Source organism: Euleptes europaea, chromosome 7 (genome assembly GCF_029931775.1).
Source record: "Euleptes europaea isolate rEulEur1 chromosome 7, rEulEur1.hap1, whole genome shotgun sequence".
Classification (NCBI taxonomy): Eukaryota; Metazoa; Chordata; class Lepidosauria; order Squamata; family Sphaerodactylidae; genus Euleptes; species Euleptes europaea.
In genome coordinates, this window is record NC_079318.1 from 46732683 (window position 1) to 46754069 (window position 21387).

The window sequence follows — 21387 nt, forward strand, 5'->3', positions numbered from 1 at the left end:
TTACCCAGTGGTTAGAAAGCAAGGGAATTAAGCACAGATTGGCTAATCCCTGTGTTCCTCAGGAGAACGGTGTGGCTGAGAGGAGGATTGGTTATCTAAAGTCAATGTTGCAAGCTTTGATAGAGGATGCTAATCTAAAACCCAGGTTCTGGGGGGAAGGCATCAAGGTGGCTTGTTATTTGATTAATAGACTTTGGACCTCCAGCATCAACAATATTCCCTACAAGGCATTGTACAATAGAAATCCCTCTTTAAAGCATTTAAGAGTGTTTGGTACTAAGGCTTGGATGAATATACCTTTAAAGAACCGCAGAGCAGGTGGCAAGAAATCCAAACCGCTGATTTTTCTGGGATATCAGAATGCAGCAAAATCTTATCGCTTTGCTAATGATCAGAACCAGGTGTCTTTTAGCAAATCTGCGAACTTCGGAGAATCTTTTAATTGGCCACGCTTACATGGAAATGAGAAGGTTTCTGAAGAAGTTTTATTGCCGGCTAATGGACAGCCAGAGGCAGATGAAAGGGTTTTTTTTCCTGAAGTTGTTGCAAGCAGGGAAACAGTAAAGATTGAGACTTCAGAAGGAGGGGAGTCTAGTGGCACGGTAGTCAGACGGTCAGAAAGAAGTAATAAAGGAGTACCTCCACAAAGATATGGTTTTGAAGATTGTGATCATATTTACAGTATGGATGGTGGTGAACCTGGCAGCTATGAAAGAATAGTAGCTGATAATGAAAGAGAAAAGCTATTGTGGTTCAGAGCAAGGAAGACTGAACTGGAAGCAAGCCAATAGCTCAAGGTTTCTCACTCTAATCTAACAGGTGGCAGTTTGTAAATTGGCTGCACCTGGATGTGATTCCAGGGTTTGAATTAAAGGAAGAAGGCAAAGTACTAAAGCTGAACAGAGCTTTGTATGGTTTGCATCAATCGGCCAGAGAGTGGCACAAATGTTTAATTGAGGCTGTTAAAAAGTTAGGCTTCACACAGAGTGTTGCTGATCCTTGTTTGTTTTCAAGGTGCACAGGTCAGAAGGAGTCATACGTGCTGATTTACGTGGATGATTTGTGTGTAATAACCAATAATGAGAGTGACCAGGAACAATTTCAGAAACAGCTTGGAGAACGCTTTAAACTGAAATGTTTGGGAGAGATAATAAATTATCTTGGGGTAAAAATAAACAGAGACAGTAAAGGTGTTTTTTACTTGTCTCAGACAGAAAAAATAAAACAGTTGCTGGAAAGGTTTAGCATGCTTGATGCTAATGCAGCTGAAACCCCAATGGTCACAGGTTATGTATGTGAAGAGTCTCAGGAACAAGAAGAGTGTGACAAATCTCTGTATCAGTCCCTGATAGGAAGTTTGTTATATCTTGCTTGTTGGACTCGCCCAGACATATATCAGGCGGTACATTGCCTGAGCAGGAAAAATATGTCACCAAAGCAGAGTGACTGGAAAGCAGCTAAGCGTGTACTCAGATACCTGAAGGGATCTGTAAACAACCAGTTATGCTTGAATGCATGTAATGGGGAACTGACTGCGTATGCAGATGCATCATGGTCAGATCAGGGGAACGCGAAATCAACGACCGGGTATGTGTTGTATTTTGGTGAAGCACCCATACATTGGAAATCTGTAAAACAGTCATTTGTAGCCATGAGTTCATGTGAAGCAGAATATAGTGCTGTGAGTGAATGTATAAAACAGGTGGAATGGTTTGTCTATCTCATGAAGGAACTCAATGTGTCTGTACAATTACCAGTAAAGGTGTATACTGACAGTCAATCAGCGCTACAACTTGCGACTGAGCAAAACTTTAAAGGCAGAAGTAAGCATATCAGAATCAGATATGTCAATGTAATTGAATCTGTGAACAAAGGCTTGGTATGTATTGTAAAGTGTGCCAGTGCTGGTAATGTGGCAGATCTATTTACAAAAATTGTGGATTGCAATAGATTCATGAAACTAATCAAACTAATCTGAAATACTTGAGAAGGAGTGTCAAGATTACAAGTCTGTCAGATAGTTTGACAGGTGCAGGATAGATCAGTGAGATCTAAGGATGATGTAATCAGCCTGGAAAGTACCTGGGGAGCTAGAGAAAGCTGGCCTGATCCAGTTAGAGCCAGGTGGCTGATGCAATGCAGTAGCAATACCAGGATAATTGGATATCTACTGTGATTGGTGGCTGCGTCCACCAGGTGTATATAATGAAGTGAAACCGCAGTTCTATGCGGGATGTTATGAGCGGAGAGTGTGAAAGGAGTATCTGTATATATTTCTGCACTGTACAAATAAACTACACTTTTTCTATGTGGCCGTGGACTTTCTGATGGGTATCCTGGACAAGACTGCTAATCCGCTTGGCTTCCGCGTCATCATCTTCCTTTTTCACAACATCTGATTGGTTCACATCAGCATGCATTTGAATATCGGTTGACATTTTGGGAACTGTTCACACATTGGAGTTGAGAGATGCAGCTGACCTCCGCTAGTAATTGCATAATCTTTCTGTTACTTGGCAGCCTTCCTGCAACTTGGCAAGACCAATCTATTGCTCGGAGCCGGACAATGCTGGACAAGTGGAATGCCTGTTCCATGGAATGAATCTTCAGTTGGTGTGGTCAATATTTTGTTTGCAGTTTTAAACCATACAGAATAAACTCAGCCTCCTCAGAAATGTATCCAATAAACCACACTTTGTTGGTGATAGTGCTTGTAAATGCATTAATGGAATCTGTCGATGCAGTGAACAAACTGGCACACAAAAGCCCAAGGTGATATATTGCATCAGTTGATTCACAATTTCAAGTTTCAGCATGAGAAGGGTCAGACATATTGCCACTGTTTTTCAAGCTATGCTGTAATGAATGCTGTGTCACTGTCCTTTCTCTTTCTCATGTAGCTGAAATGGAGAGCACTGATTGGCAAGTGACGTCTTGTTCTGTGACACTTGTGCCTTTCAAAGTCATATTTACTAGGGATGACAGAGAATATGGTGTGGAAATTTGTTAATGATTTGGTGTAAATGACCTACTAAAAAAATCCCAATAAGCTGCACGTCATGTCTCTGTATTCTAGAAGTCACTGTTAAGAGTGGAATCCTGAGGAAACATTTCTGGAAGTATGGCCCACTGAATAACACAGGACTTACTTCTGTATAGACCTGCTTAGGATTGCTTCCAATGTCTTGTGCACATAGTTTGCTGAATGGCCCCCTCAGTAACTTTTCAACCTCAGGGAGAGATTCTATTCTAGATTTGGGCCCTGAATTAAAGGCTGCAAAATAACAACACTTTCCTGGGACTAAGCCCCACTGAATAAAATGAGACTTACTTTCAAGTAGACCCAAAGAGCTTAGGATTGCTCTTTGGGTCTGGTCACAACAATTTTATCTTTGAGATGCAGTGTTTAATTTATTCATGTTATTGTCTCCCGCTTATTTGAGAAGAGCTGTGTTCAGGAAAACAATGTGCATTATCTTCATCTTTCCCCTGCACATGTTGTTAGCAATTCCAGGCAATGTGCTATACCACTCTGTTGTTTTTCTGAAAGGGTAGCCACAGGGCTGGAATGTCTATAAAATTTTGTAACGCATTTGAGATATTCAACTGCATAACCAGTCCTATGTCAATATGTTATCAGTGGGAACACTGTACTGGTGCCAAATTCCTGTGCCTCTTTTTTCTTTTTACCATCAAGTCATAGCTGACTTATTGCAAACCCTGGAGGCTTTTTGAGGCAAGAGACGTTCAGAGGTGGTTTGCCATTCCCTGCCTCTGTGTAGCAACCCTGGACTTCCTTAGTGGCCTCCCATCCAAATACTAATCAGGGCTGACCCTCCTTAGCTTCTGAGCTGATGAGATCAGTCTAACCTGGGGTATCCAGATCAGAAGCTGTGCTTCTACTGTCCATAAATTAACCTCCATCTTCTATTGGTATATGTACAAGGCAGTCACCTGAAATAATGTTTCTCAGAAGTCTGCAAACTTATGGTTGGAACTGCAGTATAATCAGTTTTGTTTATAAAGGTTACTATTTTAGAAACATACAGGTGGAAGGGACCACCAGGGTCATCTAGTCCAACCCCCTGCACAATAAAGGAAATTCACAACTACTTCACCCCCATTCATCCCCAGAAGCATTTTGTTGTAAAACCAACATTCACGCAGCACACATACAAAAAAACTCCCTCAAAAATAGTGGGCTTCCAATAAGTTTGTGCACATGTGGGGAATGAATTGATAAATGGTAGGATTACCAACAGTCTGGAGAAAGCGTTCTATCCCTATAACAGAGTCTTAACAGGATGTTATTAGCAAGTGATGTTAATATCTTCCATGCCCTGAAAAGATTCACCTGCCCATTGCACAAGTTAAGCCTCTGTTAAAAGGACAGGCCATTTCCCCCCAGGTTGTTGGCAACTCTAATAAGTGACCTTCTTGCAAACAGAAACAGAGGTTAAAAGACCAGTATCCAGTTGTTTAATCTAACTTTCCTCTAAGGGTGTCATACAAAATTCTGCCCTCCTGGTTTATTCTCAAAATAACCTTGTGGGGTAGGTTACCTTAACAGAGAGAGAGGTCCAAGGTCATCCAGGCAGCTTTATGAAAGAGTGTGGTGCAGTGGTTAGAGCATCCAACTAAAATCTAGGAGACCCAGGTTCAAATCTCTACTCTGCCATAAAAGCTCTCTGGGTAACCTTGGACACAATCAGCCCGACCTACCTCCCAGGGTTGTAGAGAGGATAAAAATAGAGAAGCAGAGAACAATGTAAAGCAGCTTTGGTCCCCACCAAGGAGAAAGCTGGGGCATACAGTAAAATTATTATTATTAATTATTATTATTATTAATAAAAATAATTTAAAAAATAGGATCCACCCCCCACTCAGTGCCATTCTTGGAAAATGGCTGCCAGAGGTTCGGCCTGATTTGGATCCGCCAGGTTGACCCCAAATTATACCGTTCTCCTCCAAAGAAAGCCTTCCCCCACCTCCACCTTTCAGCTCAAAGCGAGTAAAGGGGTGGGTGGGAGTCGTAAGGCGTCAGTCACCACCACCTCCTTCCAGCCTGCCGCTCTTTTGCGGCACTCACCGGGGGGGGGGATATGTGACCACGCAATGACCACGCTCTGGGCCCAGGATGGCGTTTGCTGCTCCCGCGGCCTCTCCGGGCCTCCCTCCCCAAGAAACGCGGGGAGACTCCTGGGCTCGCGAGGCAGAGGCGCTGAAGGCGGGGGGGGGGGTCCTCGCGGGAGCAAGCTGGAAGGCGGCTCGTGCACCAAGCAGGTGCGCGCTCAGCCTTCTCATTGGCAGCAGCTGCAGCAGCCGGGCCCGGGGGGGGGGCTGCTGCTGCTCTTCCCTCCCCTGCAGACAGGTGGGATAAGCGCGAGCGGCGGCGCGCGCCGCGGGTGTCTCAGTCCTTCTCCAGCCGGCGAGGGGAGCGCGGCGGAGGCGGCAGCAGCATCAGCAGCGAGGCTCGTCTGCCTCCAGCGCGGCCGAGGCAAGCAGGCGGCTCCATGCAGGCGAGCAACCTTCAGGTGAGGGCGCACTGCGCAGTCGGCTCGCGAGGGGAGGGCGGGCAAGCGGAGGCGACCGGGGCACCTTTGCAACGGAGGGAGGCTGGCGGGGGAAGGTGTGGTGGAAAGGGAGAGAACTTCAGCCTCCTCCCTCCTCCCCCTCGTCCTTGCAAGCGGAGGCTCCGGCGAGCGGTTCCCTCCTTGTGGGGCGCCTGATAATTTAAAGGGCGGGCGCTTGAGGGGGGGGGGTTATGAAGTACGACTTCACCGGGAAGGGAAATTGATGCCGGCGTGTGGTTGCCTGTGAGCGAGATAGGGACGCTGCAGCGGGAGGACAGAGTTCACTCTGGCGCGCGGCGGGGGGGGGGGTTCTCTGCGTGGCGGGAAACGAGGAAGGTTTGGAGACCCGGCGAATTCCCGGGAGGGGTTGGGAAGCGGGGTTCTCAGCCTGACGCTAGAGGGCGCCCCAGCGAGGGATGGGCAGCTGGGGTCACCGGGCTGGATAGATTCGATTTGCGCGCAGGTGGCTGGGAAGCTCTGCTGTAGATCTGTGTCCTCCTCTGGGGGTGGGGGGGGGAAAGCGGTCCCTGTGCTAAACGGGCCTGGTTGTTTCTGTTGCAGACCATTGCAATCTGGATGCCCTTTGCGGATAAAAGATGTATCATGGAATGAACCTGAACAGCGGGGATCCGTTCCTAGAGAAGCAGCGGCATCAGCAGTCTCCACCGCAGCATCAGCAGTGTTCCCAGGCCAGGCTCTCCCTGGTGGTCCTAGGGTTCCAGCTGGCTCTGTGCTTTGGCCCTGCACAGATCACAGGCGGTAAGTGACGAACTCATGTGACAGGTGGTGGCAGAGCGCTCTGCTGGGGGAGGAGAGGGGGGAGAGAATTGTAGGCTGTTAATGAGCAGGTCCCCCTTCACAGGAAGAGAGAGCCGGATAGCGTTTGGCTATTGATATTTGTATATGAAATTCCAAAAGGGGAAAAGATCCTCCAGCTGTCTTGCCTGATTCAAATCCATAGATGCTAAAAGAAAAACCCAGTCATCCCTTTACGAAGGTTGAAAGGAAACAGGCTTTACCTCTCGTTCCAGGTGTGAATGACCTCATAAATGGCTACCTCCTGCCCAATTTCATATACTGAGGATTGTTCCTCAATATGCTTAAAAATCCACGTTCTGTGCCCTGTATCTGGTGCTTTCTATAGATAGATGTAGGATCTTTTTGCTCCCCACACAGATAAAATCCTGCCAGGAAAGCACAGTCATTTCCTCCACCCCTGCTTCATGCTCTATTGCATATTAACAGGAGAATCACCCTGTTCCTTCTCTGCCAAAAAAAAAAAAAAGCCTACACATACATATTAATAGGAGGAACTCCCACTGCCTCTGGTGTCCTAAAATTGCATGTAGAAAAGCTGCAGGTAGATGCTGACTAGGGAAAATATCTCATCTTTTTGTTTTTACCCCACATCATATTTTTGTTTCCTTTTTTAAGTATCCAATGATAAAGAGTCATATCCTGTGCCATGTGAGAATCTCTTTAGAATACATGTGGCGTGTTATATGCAGATCATAATAATTTTCCTCATTGCATTCAGCCCTTAAATGTTAGGGTAACATGCTTCACCTCCAAAGGAACAGGCTGATATGGCGATACCTAATTTTAGTGGATTTAAAACACTAGCTAGAGGGATCAGCAGCTAGAACCCAAGTCCAGATCTGGCCACCTGAGCACCACTAGCTCTCCTAGATGCCAACTCCCAAGCATGAAATGGCATGAGAGTTAGAAGAAAATGGTGGTGGTAGCACATCATGGTATGGCATTCCTTTCATCCTCTCATTAGAATGAACTCTTTATGAATCCTAGCCCAAAGAATGAAAAAGTATTTCACTGAACTTATTGCATCGAGCAGGCCACTGGCTCATAAGAAATTCTTCATTAAGTGCTTTGGTAGGACAGGAATAGAACAGCAGCAGCAACAGTACTAAGCAGGAAATTTAGCATCTGAGCAATGTATTTTGTCTCTTTGCTCTAGATGTGCAATTGTGATAAAACTGACCCCATCAAAATATACACTGCAATTTACAATAAAAATTACAAGTTCATGTGGAAACAATACAGGGAAATTGAACTCATTAAGGTTGAAAAATATTTGGAGTGTGAAGCTGTAGAATATTGAAAACAAAGTTTTATCCATTTGTTCCTATTCTCTGGTCAATTTTATTCCACTGACTAGTGGTTGCTGACCAGTGTGCTAGTTCATCTAAATTGTATCTTGAGTAAGCTCAAGAAGCAAAGTATAATTTTCATTTGGCAAATACCTTAAAATATTCCAAAGAGATAAAATGTTTTCTGAGAGATGGTTTTGCGCTTTTAGATCCAATATTAGAAGAAATTCTATGCTATGATTTTTTAGAGCCAGCTATCTTCTTTGGGAGAGTTATAGGGAACTTTCAAAACAAGCTTTATTCTTTGGTTCTTGTAGGTTATCTGGGCTGTGTAACCGTGGTCTTGGAATTTTCTTTCCTGACGTTTCGCCAGCAACTGTGGCAGGCATCTTCAGAGTAGTAACACTACTCTGAAGATGCCTGCCACAGTTGCTGGCGAAACGTCAGGAAAGAAAATTCCAAGACCACGGTTACACAGCCCGGATAACCTACAAGAACCAATGAACTCTGACCGTGAAAGCCTTCGACAAGCTTTATTCTATCTTCCATGAACGGTTTTTGTGGTATATCTTTAGACTTCAGTTATCGCTTGTAAAAAAAACTGTTTTTACACTGAAGGCCTCAAGATATTTTAAAATAAAGGAACTGAAAGTGATTAGAAGAAGAATACGTTTGCGTGAGAGGGGAAGTATTCAACAATAGTATTTTTGCTACCAAAAGGTACTTAGGTGGACAATGGTGTGTGTCTCCACATTTCCTCAATGACATTCCCTGTTAATTGGGGGGATGTGGCAGTGAAATAATTACTTGGGTTTCTCATGAAGTGTTGACCTTTTTTTTTTTTACGTTGTTGTGTTGGGAATCAAGTGGCCTCTGGTTTGATTGCAGCATGAATTTTTTCAGTAGTCATAAAGATTAGTCATCTCTATTTTTGAGATTCTTGATAAACACTGTACTTAATATTGTCGAAGGCTTTCACGGTCAGAGTTCATTGGTTCTTGTAGGTTATCCGGGCTGTGTGACCGTGGTCTTGGTGTCCTGCAAAAAGTATCAAAGGTAATGTGCTAATCATTGTCCTGAAGGTATCAAGATAATGTGCTAATGAGGGTGTGGTATGTTAATATGGAACCATTGAATCCTGAAGTGATCTGTTAATGTGTGAAATCCAAGGCTAATCTGCATGGCTATTGTGGACTGTAGTCTTTGTTAGTCTGGAGGTTTTCAGGACAGGAAGCCAAGCCTTATTCATTCTTAAACTATCTTATTTTCTGTTAAAGTTGTGCTGATGTTTATGAACAGATCACTTCAGGATACAATGGTTCCATATTAACATACCACACCCTCATTAGCACATTATCTTGATACTTACAGGACAATGATTAGCACATTACCTTTGATACTTTTTGCAGGACAATGATTCAGCTCAAACCCAACCCTTTTCTGACTATATAATACTCTTCCTACACACTTGACACTGTCCTTCAGTGTTACTCCTCTGAAGATGCCTGCCACAGCTGCTGCTGAAACATCAGGAAAGAAAACACCAAGACCACGGTCACACAGCCCGGATAACCTACCAGAACCACTGTACTTAATAGCTTTTTATTGTCAGCTAGACCTTTTGTAGTATTCCAAATTAAACTACACAGAAGTTGCTTACTGCTTGTAGATGAGATCCAAGGAAATTGCCAGATCACAATCCAACATGGTTACATGTTCTTGAGTCTTTTGAATTCAGTAGACTTAAGCACGTGGAGTTCTCAGTAGGTTTGTAGCCCAAACCTGCTCAGGAAGTTGAATAACTATTTCAATAGGGGATCTTATGGAAATAACCAAGCTTGTATAAGTGATTCATATTGATGCTAGAGTCTCATATTAATTGGATTTCAGCAGTGGAGGCTAGTCACCAATTTAACTTGGCCACGTTGGGCCAACAAATGCTAGGAAGTGAGACATGGCATGATAGCTATATTGCATGTGCTTCTTCTGTGTTATGCTCCTGCCTGATTTTGGGCTCTAATGTTTCTGGTTTCTATAGACAGCGCTATTCTTTATGTTGAGTGTTGTGACAATACCAAGTGACATAATATTAGGTGGCTGTTGTGCCACATAACCAATACTTCAAACAACTTTGCAATCATAGTTGTCTTCAGGTGGGGTTTTTCAGCTGTGGATGTTGAAAATTTCAGTAAAAGTATTGTTGGCGCCAGTCTGCTCTGGTTCTTTGGTTTTGTTGAGGCTGCCATGTCATGAACTCTCCCTTGGAAGTGAGTTCGGATGAAATAAATGGAACAGATTCAAATAAATGAGTCCTGGATTGGGTATATTTACTCAGAATGTAAATATGATAATTTGGTTAATGTGTACTTTGTGCAATATAACACCTTACTCTGTTTCCTGTACAAATTGTTGTACTGGGTTGGATGTTATAAATGGCTGTTAAAATTAACTTCTCTTTTGTAAAACACTTTCATTATTCAGGGAGAATGGAAAGATGTTATGTGTGAGTAAGGTGCTGTCAAGTTGCAGCTGATTTACAGCGACCCCAGCAAGGGAATTTCAAGGCAAGTGAGAAGCAGAGGTGGTTTGCTGTTGCCTTCCTCTGCAGAGCCTTTCTTGGTGGTCTCCCTTCCAAGTACTGACTCTGCTTAGCTTCTGAGATCTGACAAGATTGGGCTATACCAGGGGTCGGCAAACTCATTAGTCAAAAGAGCCAAATATCAACAATACAACCATTGAGATTTCTTTTGAGAGCCAAATTTCTTAAACTTAAACTATATAGGTAGGTGCACTGTTTATTAACTTAATAAACTTTAATTAAAGTTTTAAGTCTTAATTAAACTATAGGTACACTGAATAAAACTTGAAATCATACTTAATAGTGATCTTATTTATTGATAAAAATTAAATTGTAAGTCCCTGCCATTTCCCCCTCCCCGTCTGGAGGCCTGAGTCCTGGTCTGAGGCCGGTCTGAGGCCAGGTCTACCCATTGGCTTTCTTGGCAGCAGACCTGGCCTCCAGAGGCCCATAGAAGCCAATGGGTAGACCTGGCCTCTGAAGGGGGACTTTTTCCCCTTCTCGGAGTCCAGGTCTACCGCCAAGAAAGCCAGTGGGTAGACATGGCCTCCCAGTGGGACTCAGCCGGAGGCCAGGTCTACCAAAGGAAGCCCGCCCTGCCCAACAGCTGATAGGCAGGCGGGGGGGCAGGAACTGCCGAGCTGCCCGCCCAGCAATCGCGCAGCTAGAGGGGAGGGGAGGCTTTAGCCTCCCAACCATTAGGGCAAGGAAAAGGGGGACCTGGCCATTCTCCATGGCGGGGGGGGGGGAGAGACACTCGCCTGCTCTCTCTCTCTCTCAAGTGCGCTGGCTCCGCAGCCCGGCTGCTGGCGCGAGCAGGCACGAGAGCAGGGGCTCCGAACCAAGTTTAGACAGCCGCACTCAACAGGCCAAAGCCGCATGCTGCTCGGGAGCCACAGTTTGCAGACCCCTGGGCTATACCATACCACCTTCCCTCCCTAAAAGGTATTATAAAGTTCTAAATTATCACTATGATGGACTTGCAAAGAAAAAAGAAAGGTTTACTCTGTTAAATAATAATTTTTGCTTAAAAGGAACCCATGGTAAATATTGCTTTAGCATAGTGATCAGTATTTTCTAGTGCACTTTTCTCTATAGTTGAATATGCTAGTTACAAATATAGCAAATTTGTTGCAGAACGAATACATTACCTTTTACAAGTACTCATTGAGGAAATCGAAAGTTAATCAGGGACAGTACTGTGGAACTCATGAAACTGATCTAGTTTAACCAACACTACAGAGGTGTCTGAAAAAAAGGCGTAACTTCTGTCACCTGAAAGAATAAACTAATATTGGTCTTCAGTCCAGAGCAGCTGCTATACATTTCTATACAGACAGGTAAAGATGCCTTGTTAACACTAAGCAGAAGATGCTGGAACTGACAGTGTGAATTGGCTGACATCCAGTTTTCTCCTAGTTTGTTTTTCCATAGGGCCACTAGCCTGTCTGCTTCAGGTGTGTGCATTAATTCATTCAACTTGACATTAATTTATTCAGCTTGACATCCCTATGTCTGAAATTTTTATCTCAGCTGCAGTTATTGTGCATTGGATGGGTAGTTCTTTGTAGTATATATCTCAGTTATGAAATGTCTCCCCCCGTGGTGGGGTTAAGAGCCCCGTGGCACAGAGTGGTAAGCTTCAGTACTGCAGTCCAAGCTCTGCTCTTGACCTGAGTTTGATCCCAATGGAAGTTGGTTTCACGTAGCTGGCTCAAGGTTGACTCAGCCTTCCATCCTTCCAAGGTCGGTAAAATGAGTACCCAGCTTGCTGGGGATAAAGGGAAGATGACTGGGGAAGGCACTGGCAAACCACCCTGTAAACAAAGTCTGCCTAGAAAACGTCAGGATGTGACATCACCCCATGGTTCAGGAATGACCCTGTGCTTGCACAGGGGACCTTTACCTTTTTATGGTGGAGCTAAGGATGTTATATTTCATAGAGTGTTCTATTCCTGTTATCAGTGCACATTCATTAGTCTAAAAATGACTGTTCACGTCAGAAATCCCTGGATGGGATGTGACAATGTACTTGTGTATTTTGTTCTGTTTCTGCAGCTGTTTGGTTCATTATTTTTAATCTAGCCCTGTTTAAATGCTGGCCAATGACTTCTAAAGGAAAGAGACTGCATAATCTTGTGAATAGATTCTGCTGGTTTGTATTGGATGGCAGAACTATTTTTAGGCATATTCTTTTATACATTTTTGTGGGAGACATGGCAGCCACTTCTTATTAAGGTTTTATCTGAATTAGCCTGAAATTAACTTGGAAGTATATGTATCGTTCTTGGAAACAGTCACGCATAAAAACCTTTCCCATCTTAATGCTTAGATAAAGGTATAACTTATGAATGTGCTGATGGGACTTAAGCTTGTACTATGCAGAGCTAATTTTGACATTGCATGCTAAAATATATAGAGGAAAGAAGGTTTAAACATGTTAATGAAGCTGGGTTAGTTGTTAGAGCAATGGGTTGGAATGCAAGGAAAACTGAATTTTGATACTTGGTGGTATTTGTTTTATAAGCTTCCTCCTATGCATACTACTTATTTGGAGTAATATCTTATTCCAAATGGGTTATTTATTTTAAGGGTTAATTCTTGTATGACTAAACTAGTTGTATAGGTCTTACCTTGGCAGTTCTATAAAGTGCAACATTTTTTCCTAATCTTCCAAGACCCTCATATTCTGATATGCAGCTCTGATTTTATATAGGTTTGACAAGCTGGCCTGTCTAAGTATGTAAGGGAAGATGTGGCACACCTGTTCATGTTCAGGGGAGATATGTGCAGCAATGTCTTTTGGTCATTCTAATAATTGTAAGCATAGGCTCTGCTGTCTGCTGTGTTTTTTTTCTGTGACTGTTCATGTGTTATGAAATAACCTTACAAATGAAATTCGGAAACCTTTTGTCTCTCTTACACTTTTGGAAGTCTTGTAAGGCATAACTCTTTAAAAGTTTTGACTCCTCAAGATGATTGCTTTGTGAGTGCCTGGAAAGATACCATTAATTGCTGTATACGTTAAAGCTTTTTATTCAATGGTAGTTTTTTGGGGGGGAATTTTGTATTTAATACTGTGTTCTTTGTTATATGCCTTGGATCCTAGTAACCCAGGAGAAAGTCATGCTTGTAAACATTTAAGTCGAAAAATATAGTGCTGGAAGGAATGTTCAGTTTCCCAAGAATAATGTAATTATAAAAAGTAAAAGTGAGATGACGGGTTACTGCTTTACTGGTGTTTTGTCGCTTCTGTTTAATAAGTCTAAGCAGCTATCTACTTGGGCTTCTTTGGTACAGATGGGAAGTGCTTTTCTTTTAAATATTAAAAAAGCTTTTATAAATGTGATATGAGGTGGAAGAAGAGGCTGCTTGTTATTCGTATTGTCGTGGATTAGTAGTATTATGGGTGCTGATCAATAAGAACCCCAGGGCACTTGCCCAACCACTGTCCATATAAAACTTACAGAACTTTCCCCCCCTGCTGGCAACAGAATAATGTCTCTTGTATGCTGGCAACATGCAATTTCATTGCAATGAAGGTGCTAGCTTCAGAAAAGATACCTGTATCTCTTGGGGAAAGTATACTTGCTTCAGAAGTTGTTTAAGTACTTTGCAGCAATTTCCCTATGACTGTGTTGAAATGTTGGGTTAGACACAAGAGTGTAACACCTTTTACAGAAAGGGAGTTTTCCTTCCTTTTTCCTCTTTCCTGCTGGAGCCCCCGCCCCAATCCCCCCCCTTAGAAATGCTGCCCCTGGAGTTGCAGAATCCCCAGGAACAGCACAGAGTACGATGTTGGGATTTGCAGTCCGAGGGAGGAATTGATGAAAACCACCTCTCTCCTGTAGCATAAAATGAGGTAGGGATCCAAAGGAATCACTAATGAGCCCATAATCATCATTGTTTATTGCACATTAATTAAAGTGGGTGATAACATGCTTGCATGCATGACTGTCTTGTAGAAAACTATTGTTTTGTAAGCCCAAATTGTGGGATTATGCCTACTGTCTAGATCTCTTAATTCTGTGCATTAAACTAGTTGCAAATAACTTCTGCACAGCATAATTTGAGGAGAGTAGCATGTATATGAGCAACACAGTGATACTGAAGAGTGTTCTTAACATGAGGATTGGGCTGCAATAAAGCTAAAACCACCAGAATTGCTTAATTGAGAACTTTTAAAAAAATGTAAAATTATTTTCCCACTCTTATTTGCATGCAGTGTATGTAGAAATGTGGTAAATGCCAATTCAAAATATTCTTGTAACACCAATAATTAGTATTCAAGCAGCATAAGTACTTATGAGAGACAGACATTTTTCTCTGCATCACATCACACAAACAATACTGCAATATTTTAAGACACTGTATGTACAATTGAATAGAATCAACCCACTCCAAAAGAAAAATAAATACTGAAGTAATTTGTTTTTGTTAGCATAATCTAAAATTATAAGTGCCCTTTGCAAACAGCTTAATTTGGACTAATTGCTGTATAACCTCAGCTACAAAAACCTGGGGACATAAGGACAAGTGAGGTAAAATAATGGTTATCTTTAGAGGGGAAATGCAAGTGTGGGAATATATGGGCTAAAGATTGTATGAAACACTTAACAGTCACTTCTCCTCTTGATGAGGGCACTCTATGCCCTGTGGGCACTACTTGTATTAACAATGTGCTGCTTTGTCCTAAGATGTGAAGTGGAAGAAACATTTACCCAAATAAGAGTCAGAATGGAGAGGGAACTGAAAATACTTACGGTAGGTGGGGATTCTAGATTTGTCTGAAAGTAACGGTCTGGCCAGGTGTGGGGTTTCATTTAAATTGTGTTTTTTGAGATACCAGTCTCATTAGGATTGAAGTAACTCACAAGAATGTTTGGATCTAAAGTCCATGCCAGTTTTGCAGTCCAGAATGGCACAGTCAGTGGGTGAGTACTAGGTACTGATAGTTCAAGAAGGTTGGTCCAGATGGATCTGAACTGAAACTGGAAGTGTGGTGGGAAATGGGGAACTGATGGCGCAGGAATAGGGATGCCAGCCTCCAGGTGGGGCCCGAGGATCCTCTGGAATTACAGTTTATCTCCAGACTACAGAGATCAGTTCCTCTGGAGAAAATGGATGCTATGCAGGGTGGGCCCCACTGAGATTCCTGGCCTCCCCAGGCTCCACCCCCAAATGTCCAGGAGTTCCCAAACCTGGAGCTGGCAACCATTCCCCTCCTCTGCTGGCTGCCAAAAGACCTGGCAACCTTACATAGGAAGGCAGATGATCTAAGCAGCCAACCAGTGCTTTATCACTCTTGCAAATAAAGACAGAGTGAGTGATTGTCACCCTTGTTCGGTTTGCCTTGCTTTGTTACTGCATAGGATTTCTCTGTCCTATTTTTTTCTGGTAGAAAAGAAAGAGAAACAGAGTGTGCAAGCAGCACCCACAGTGCCATACAGTTTCTTCGTTATCTTTGTGGGCAGAAGGAGGCACGTGCTCAAGGAGCAGCCACAGTTATTTTACTGTGTTTTGCAGCAGGGGGACTACAGGGTTGACTAAGACTGCTTCCAGTAGGGTGATCTTCCTTCAAAGAGAAGAAATGATTGGAAGGAAATTATTAGTAAAGGTGCAAGCAGTATAGAGTAGTAATTGCATTTGCTGTTTTGAGGGTAGTTGCTATGCTGCGGAGAGGGGCTATGACTCAGCAATAGAGCATCTCCTTGGCATGCAGAAGGTCCCAGGTTCAAACCATGGCATTTGTAACTAAAAGGATCAGGCTGTAGGTGATGTGAAAGATCTCTGCCTGAGCCCCTGAAGAACCGTTGCCAGTCGGAGTGGACAGCACTGACCTTGATGGACCAATGATCTGATTCAGTATAAGGAAGCTTCATATGTCCCTGTATGGCTAATGAACAGTTGATTGATAGTTGTAAGACTGGCTTAATAGGCCTAACAATGCAAAACTTGTAAGAATTCCAGCAACGGTCCTGTTGCAGTAGTACGGCAATATCTGCTTCTTGACTCAGGGTCATCTAGAGACGTTTGACATGGTTCTTTTTCAAACAGATGTGCCAGGGTATCTCTTGTATTTGAGCTTATTGTATTTGGGATATCACCTGTGGATGCTTGTGAGGCAGGGTTATTTCTTTCTCACCTGTAGCCTCTTGAATCTGTGAACAAGCTGGAGAAGGTTATGATTAAGCACTTCTTTGACCAGATTGAATTGGTGTTCTCATATGTTTAAATGGCTTCGGAGGGTAAGCTTTGCTTTCTTCTTTGCTAACCCATTTAACCTTGCTGAAATCCTGGAATATATTTGTGATTTCTATGTAATATACTAGGCCTCATCTGTTAATAGCTGAAACTTTATGGTTGCTGTGCTGCCGGCAAAGTTGTCCCTTCAAGCATGTAAATGCTAGAGATGATCAGACATTTATTGGCAGCCTGATTTTTTGGGGAGGGGGGGAAGAGGAGCCTTCATGGATCACGTTCTTCCTCACCTGTAGCCTCTTGAATCTGAACAAGATTAACTTTTTATTATCATATTGTAAAGGATAATTTTTAATAAATTCCTTGGTAGTTCTTTCAGCAGGATTAAGGATAGGAAGTCCTAAAGGGATAAGACTGTGGGATGGGGGGGGGGATGTTCTGGTTCAGGAAGTGAGCCCCTTCAAAGGCAACAGGCTTGACTCAGATACTGCTCTCCAACAAAAGAACTCATAGCCTTTAATTAGAAGAATATGCAATGAACAATCTGTCTACAAATCTGTCATGCTCTGTGTGGGATCCTGTAGCGAAGGCTTTTCTCTCCCAGTAGCTGTATTTGTGGAATAGGCTATTTTTTCCCCTTCCTGAGTCCCTATCTGTAAATCTGAATTAATCCCCGACTTGGATTTCATGCTGCAAACTTGTCATCTGGGACCTGGTCCGCTATGCATGTGGATCATCGGAGTAGAGCGCATTCATTGCAGCAAAGCATATGTGGAGATGTTAGATGGATTGGAGGCAGGGCAGGTGAGTATAACTTGGATGGACAAAGTAGGGGGTGGTGCTTTCAGAACCACACTTTAGGAGGACAATAAGCAGTAATAGGTGATACTTGTAGGACATGAGGGTGATGTGCAGATAATGAAGGTGAAAACATTATTAAAGTGTGTGGTTTTATTAGCAGTCAGTTCAAGGCTTTCCTCACAGTGAGGATGTGTTGTGTATGTTCATATGGTTCTCCTGCATAACGTTGCGGCCTCAATGATGCTTGGAGACTGCCACCAGATTCTACAGGTGGAATCTAGGTCAGGGAAGCTCTTTCCCTAACCTGCAGGTTGCCCAGTCTTGTAAGAGCTGTTTCACACATGAGATGTTTCATTCAAAATTCCAACTAAGACTTGCAAACAAAACTTACACCCTACTTGTTAACATGGTTTGCAGAGCAAGAACTAATCATAGTTTATTAGTTCAGATGTAATATAGAAACACAGTTTGCCAAACCGGAAGTAGCTAGTAGAACCGGAGCATGTTCTTTTAGTTAAACTTTACATGTGAAGCAGTCCTAAGGTAGGTCCCAGCAGAACTGTCAATGTTTTTTTTTTAATTTAAAATTGAAAGAATATTTATATAACAATCATTTACAACATGTGTAGCAATCATTTACAATTTCCCCTCCTACCCATTAGCATGCCATCAAGCTGCTAAACAGTCAAGCAAATGGTCATCTGCACATATTAGAGAAAAGGTGGGGAGGCGAAGTGAGCTATACATATAAATACACGGATTTGAATTCCAGAGAGCTCCAGGAACTCCAACAAAATGCTGAATTCAGTACTAGCATCTTATCTGTTAAATGCTACATACTCCTTGATTGCCAGATTAATGCATTAATAAACTTTGGCATTAAGAATTCGTGTATTTCTGCTTAAACTTATTCCAATTGATGTACATTCCCACAGTGTCCATGCAAGGGAAAGAATAAACATTGCCGTTACCTCTGGCTTTTTAAGCTGTAAAACAGCAATACTAAGATCAACAGGATTGCCTTTTGGATATGGATTTCAAGTAATATGCTGAGACAGATAAGGGGAAAGGAGACTGTTTAAAGCTCTCTGCTTAGAAGAATCAAAATGTTTCCTTGCTCTTGAAAGCAACAACAATTTTCTTAAGTGAGTCACAGTGCTCTGTCTCAAACGAGCAGAACTATAATAGTTCTGCAGGCAAACCATCAAGGTTTTATGTTGTATGGCAATTTAGTGTATTATTCTTAAAACTAGGCCAGATTAAAAGGTATAGTCCAGTTACCTCCTGTCCTCATATTGCTACACTCTTCTTTGTGCAGTGGTTTGCCTCTGCTCAACATTATGATATAATTTTGAGCATGGGTTTCAGAATTTTTATGCTGGGCTTGAAATTCTCTTGATAATTTCATGAGCATGTTTTTTATATACTGGGTGATAAAACTGACAGAATGACAATAAAAGAAAAACTTACTTTGTGGGTGAAACACTTTTCTCACTTAGGAAAAACGTTAAATTCTTTTTCTTATGTAGCAGAAACAACAGGGTCTTGTGGCTCTTTAAAAAAAAAATTTTTTTTACCATGGCATAAACTGTTGTACTCTAGAGCCCACTAACTAGATGTATGAAACAGTCATCTAAATAGAAACTCTGACTACCAGAGAGAAGAGTATCGGACAAAGGTCATGCAATGCAAGCAGGCTTGGTGTTATAGCACCACAAAAACATAAGTTAAACATTGCATCTTTTTAATATGATTCTATCAATGTGGGCGTTACTCATTCCTGACTGGCAACTACTTGTGATGAACAGGAGTAGCAAGATCAGCAGTGTAAATAAATAAGATGGACTTTGTGTTAGCAAGCTAACAGTTCCATGAATCTGTTGAGACGAAGTTCAACAGTGTCAGATATGCTAACGAATTCCAATTCTGCAACTTAATGTTAGGTTATGTTTGAAACAATTTCATTGGAGGACATTTTTCTAAAAATAAAGAACTTGTTTCAGAAGACCCTATGTGACTGAAAACTCACCCAACTGCAGTACTGTTTTAATATTTCTGTTTATTTACCCTCTTGAATAGAGACTAGCCTGTGTTAATGATGAGCATTGCTGGCAGACCTCTTAGCCTGGTCCCATCTATAATTCTTGGGTTACAACTTTGGCCTATTTTACAGAATCTTGTGTAACAACTTTGGCCTATTTTATGGGATCTTCATAAGAATTATGAGGAGTTCTGGTTCACACCAGAGACTGTCCTCTCCATAGCTTGTGCCTCCATATACCCAGCAGTTGGAGAGCTGCAGGGATCGGTAAGAGAGACGAGGCAAAGCTCCCAGGATAAGTCAACAGTGATGCGAAGCAGATAAATGCCCGCCACCATTTCCAGGCAATGGCCTGTTACTGTTTTCAAGGCAACCAGGCAGTGGGAGAAAAGAACTGGATGTTTTGTCAAAACTGGCAGTGTCTTGCTTTGTGAACATATATCGCAAATTTATGGTAGGGAGAGAAGACGCTAAAGAAGATTGACTCAGGAGCTTTTCCTCAAGCAAAGAGACAGAGGAGCTGAATGTTGCTTTGCATCAGATTGAGGAAGGCTGTTCAGTGAACTGGAACCAGGACAAGCAAGCTGACAGGCCTGCTGAGACAGGTGGGGGCTACGTTGACAATCATGGTCCCTTTCTAAGTCTGTTCATGGCTGAATTCAGAGATGATCTGGAGGCTCTAGTTTAATGGTCTCATCTTAACCATTACACTTTACCAGCTACACACACACTATTTAATGACTTTATTGTACATTTTGTCTCTGTTCAATTATTACATAGCTTTGGCTTCATTGTCTGTGTTGTGTACTGATCTGATTTCCTGGTAAAGAAATAGACTTTTGAAAAATGGATAATGTAAGTCTTTCATGTAGACGTATAAGATTCCAGAGTGCCCTTATTTAAATGAAACTGATTCTGCTATAGATCGCAGGTGTTGGCATTATTTGAAGAAGCCAGCTGTGCACACTGAAAGCTTTATTCGTCTAATTTAATTTGACTCATCTGTAAAATGGCTAACTCAACGGTGACCTTGGCATTGAAGAACAGAAGGACCAGCCCATTCTTGAACTGTTTTTTCTTTGGTACAATTAATTTTGTTCAACATTGTTTCTGGATCGATGGTAGCAACCTGTTTTATTTCCAGGCAAACACAATGGAGACAACTTAGTTGCTGTGCTTGCACTTTATTGCTTAGAACCCCAGGGAACTTTATTGCAGGACCACTCATCATTCAGTTCCCCACCCCTGAATCACAGAGTTAATGGTACAATATTTTGGTTTGTGTACACATGATATTTTATCATTTTGGACAGTATATATAATTGCTCCTTGTCTTGGAGGGTGAATTTCTATGGATGCACATCTTGAAACGTTAAATTTAGTGTGTGCAAGAGTTCAGTTATTGTGTATGGACATCTTTTATTTGAGCAGTTTTCCAGAATGAGAAGTGGCTGCTGCTTGCCCATCAGCACTAAGAGGCAATGCTGAAGCCATTCAACCACAACTGGGCTATTTTTAAGCCTTCACTGCACTGAAAAAGGCTCGCCTGCCTGTTAGTGAGAGGTACAGTGAATCAGCAGCTAAATAGGCCAGGGTCTGTGGGTGTTCTCACTGCCTCAATGTGGATCTTTATTGTTGATCTTAGATAACCCTGAAGAAAAAGCAAAATTGTGGGTGCAGAGTCTGCATGATATCTTTGCAGAAAGATAATAATGGCTTTTCATTACTCAAAGTCTCAGATGTTATGCTGAGTCTTGTTATAGTGACTACACCATATGGTGATGTGAAATTTGGATTATTTACTGTGTTTTAACTAGAAGATCTACTGTCAATCCCTTTGGGAGCAATAGCAGTATTGCATTATATGTCCTGTTTGGTTTTGAATAAAATTCATAGCATGTGCACAGTGCTGGTTATGGAAAGCATGGTATGTATGTGTGCTGATTCATCCATCTGTGTTCTACCCAGGACAAAACTAACCTGACATTTGTTCTTCCATCTCTTTGGGTTTAAAACTGTGCTTGTGTGTTGAACTATTGAGAAACATTAACACTGCAGCAGGTGCCTGAACAGTTGTATCAAGGG

General features: G+C 42.3%; 1 protein-coding gene across 3 annotated transcripts in view; it reads left to right on the plus strand.

Moving 5' to 3' along the window:
* The first annotated feature begins 5495 nt into the window (after positions 1 to 5495).
* SUSD4 (sushi domain containing 4) overlaps positions 5496 to 21387 on the plus strand; it is a 102042-nt gene continuing 86150 nt past the window's right edge. For all 3 annotated transcript variants that reach the window (XM_056853575.1, XM_056853576.1, XM_056853578.1), the window contains exons 1-2: positions 5496 to 5534; positions 6135 to 6332. In XM_056853575.1, coding sequence (XP_056709553.1) covers positions 6170 to 6332 — 163 coding nt within the window. In that variant the 5' untranslated portion in view covers positions 5496 to 5534; positions 6135 to 6169. The remainder of the gene's footprint in view (positions 5535 to 6134; positions 6333 to 21387) is intronic.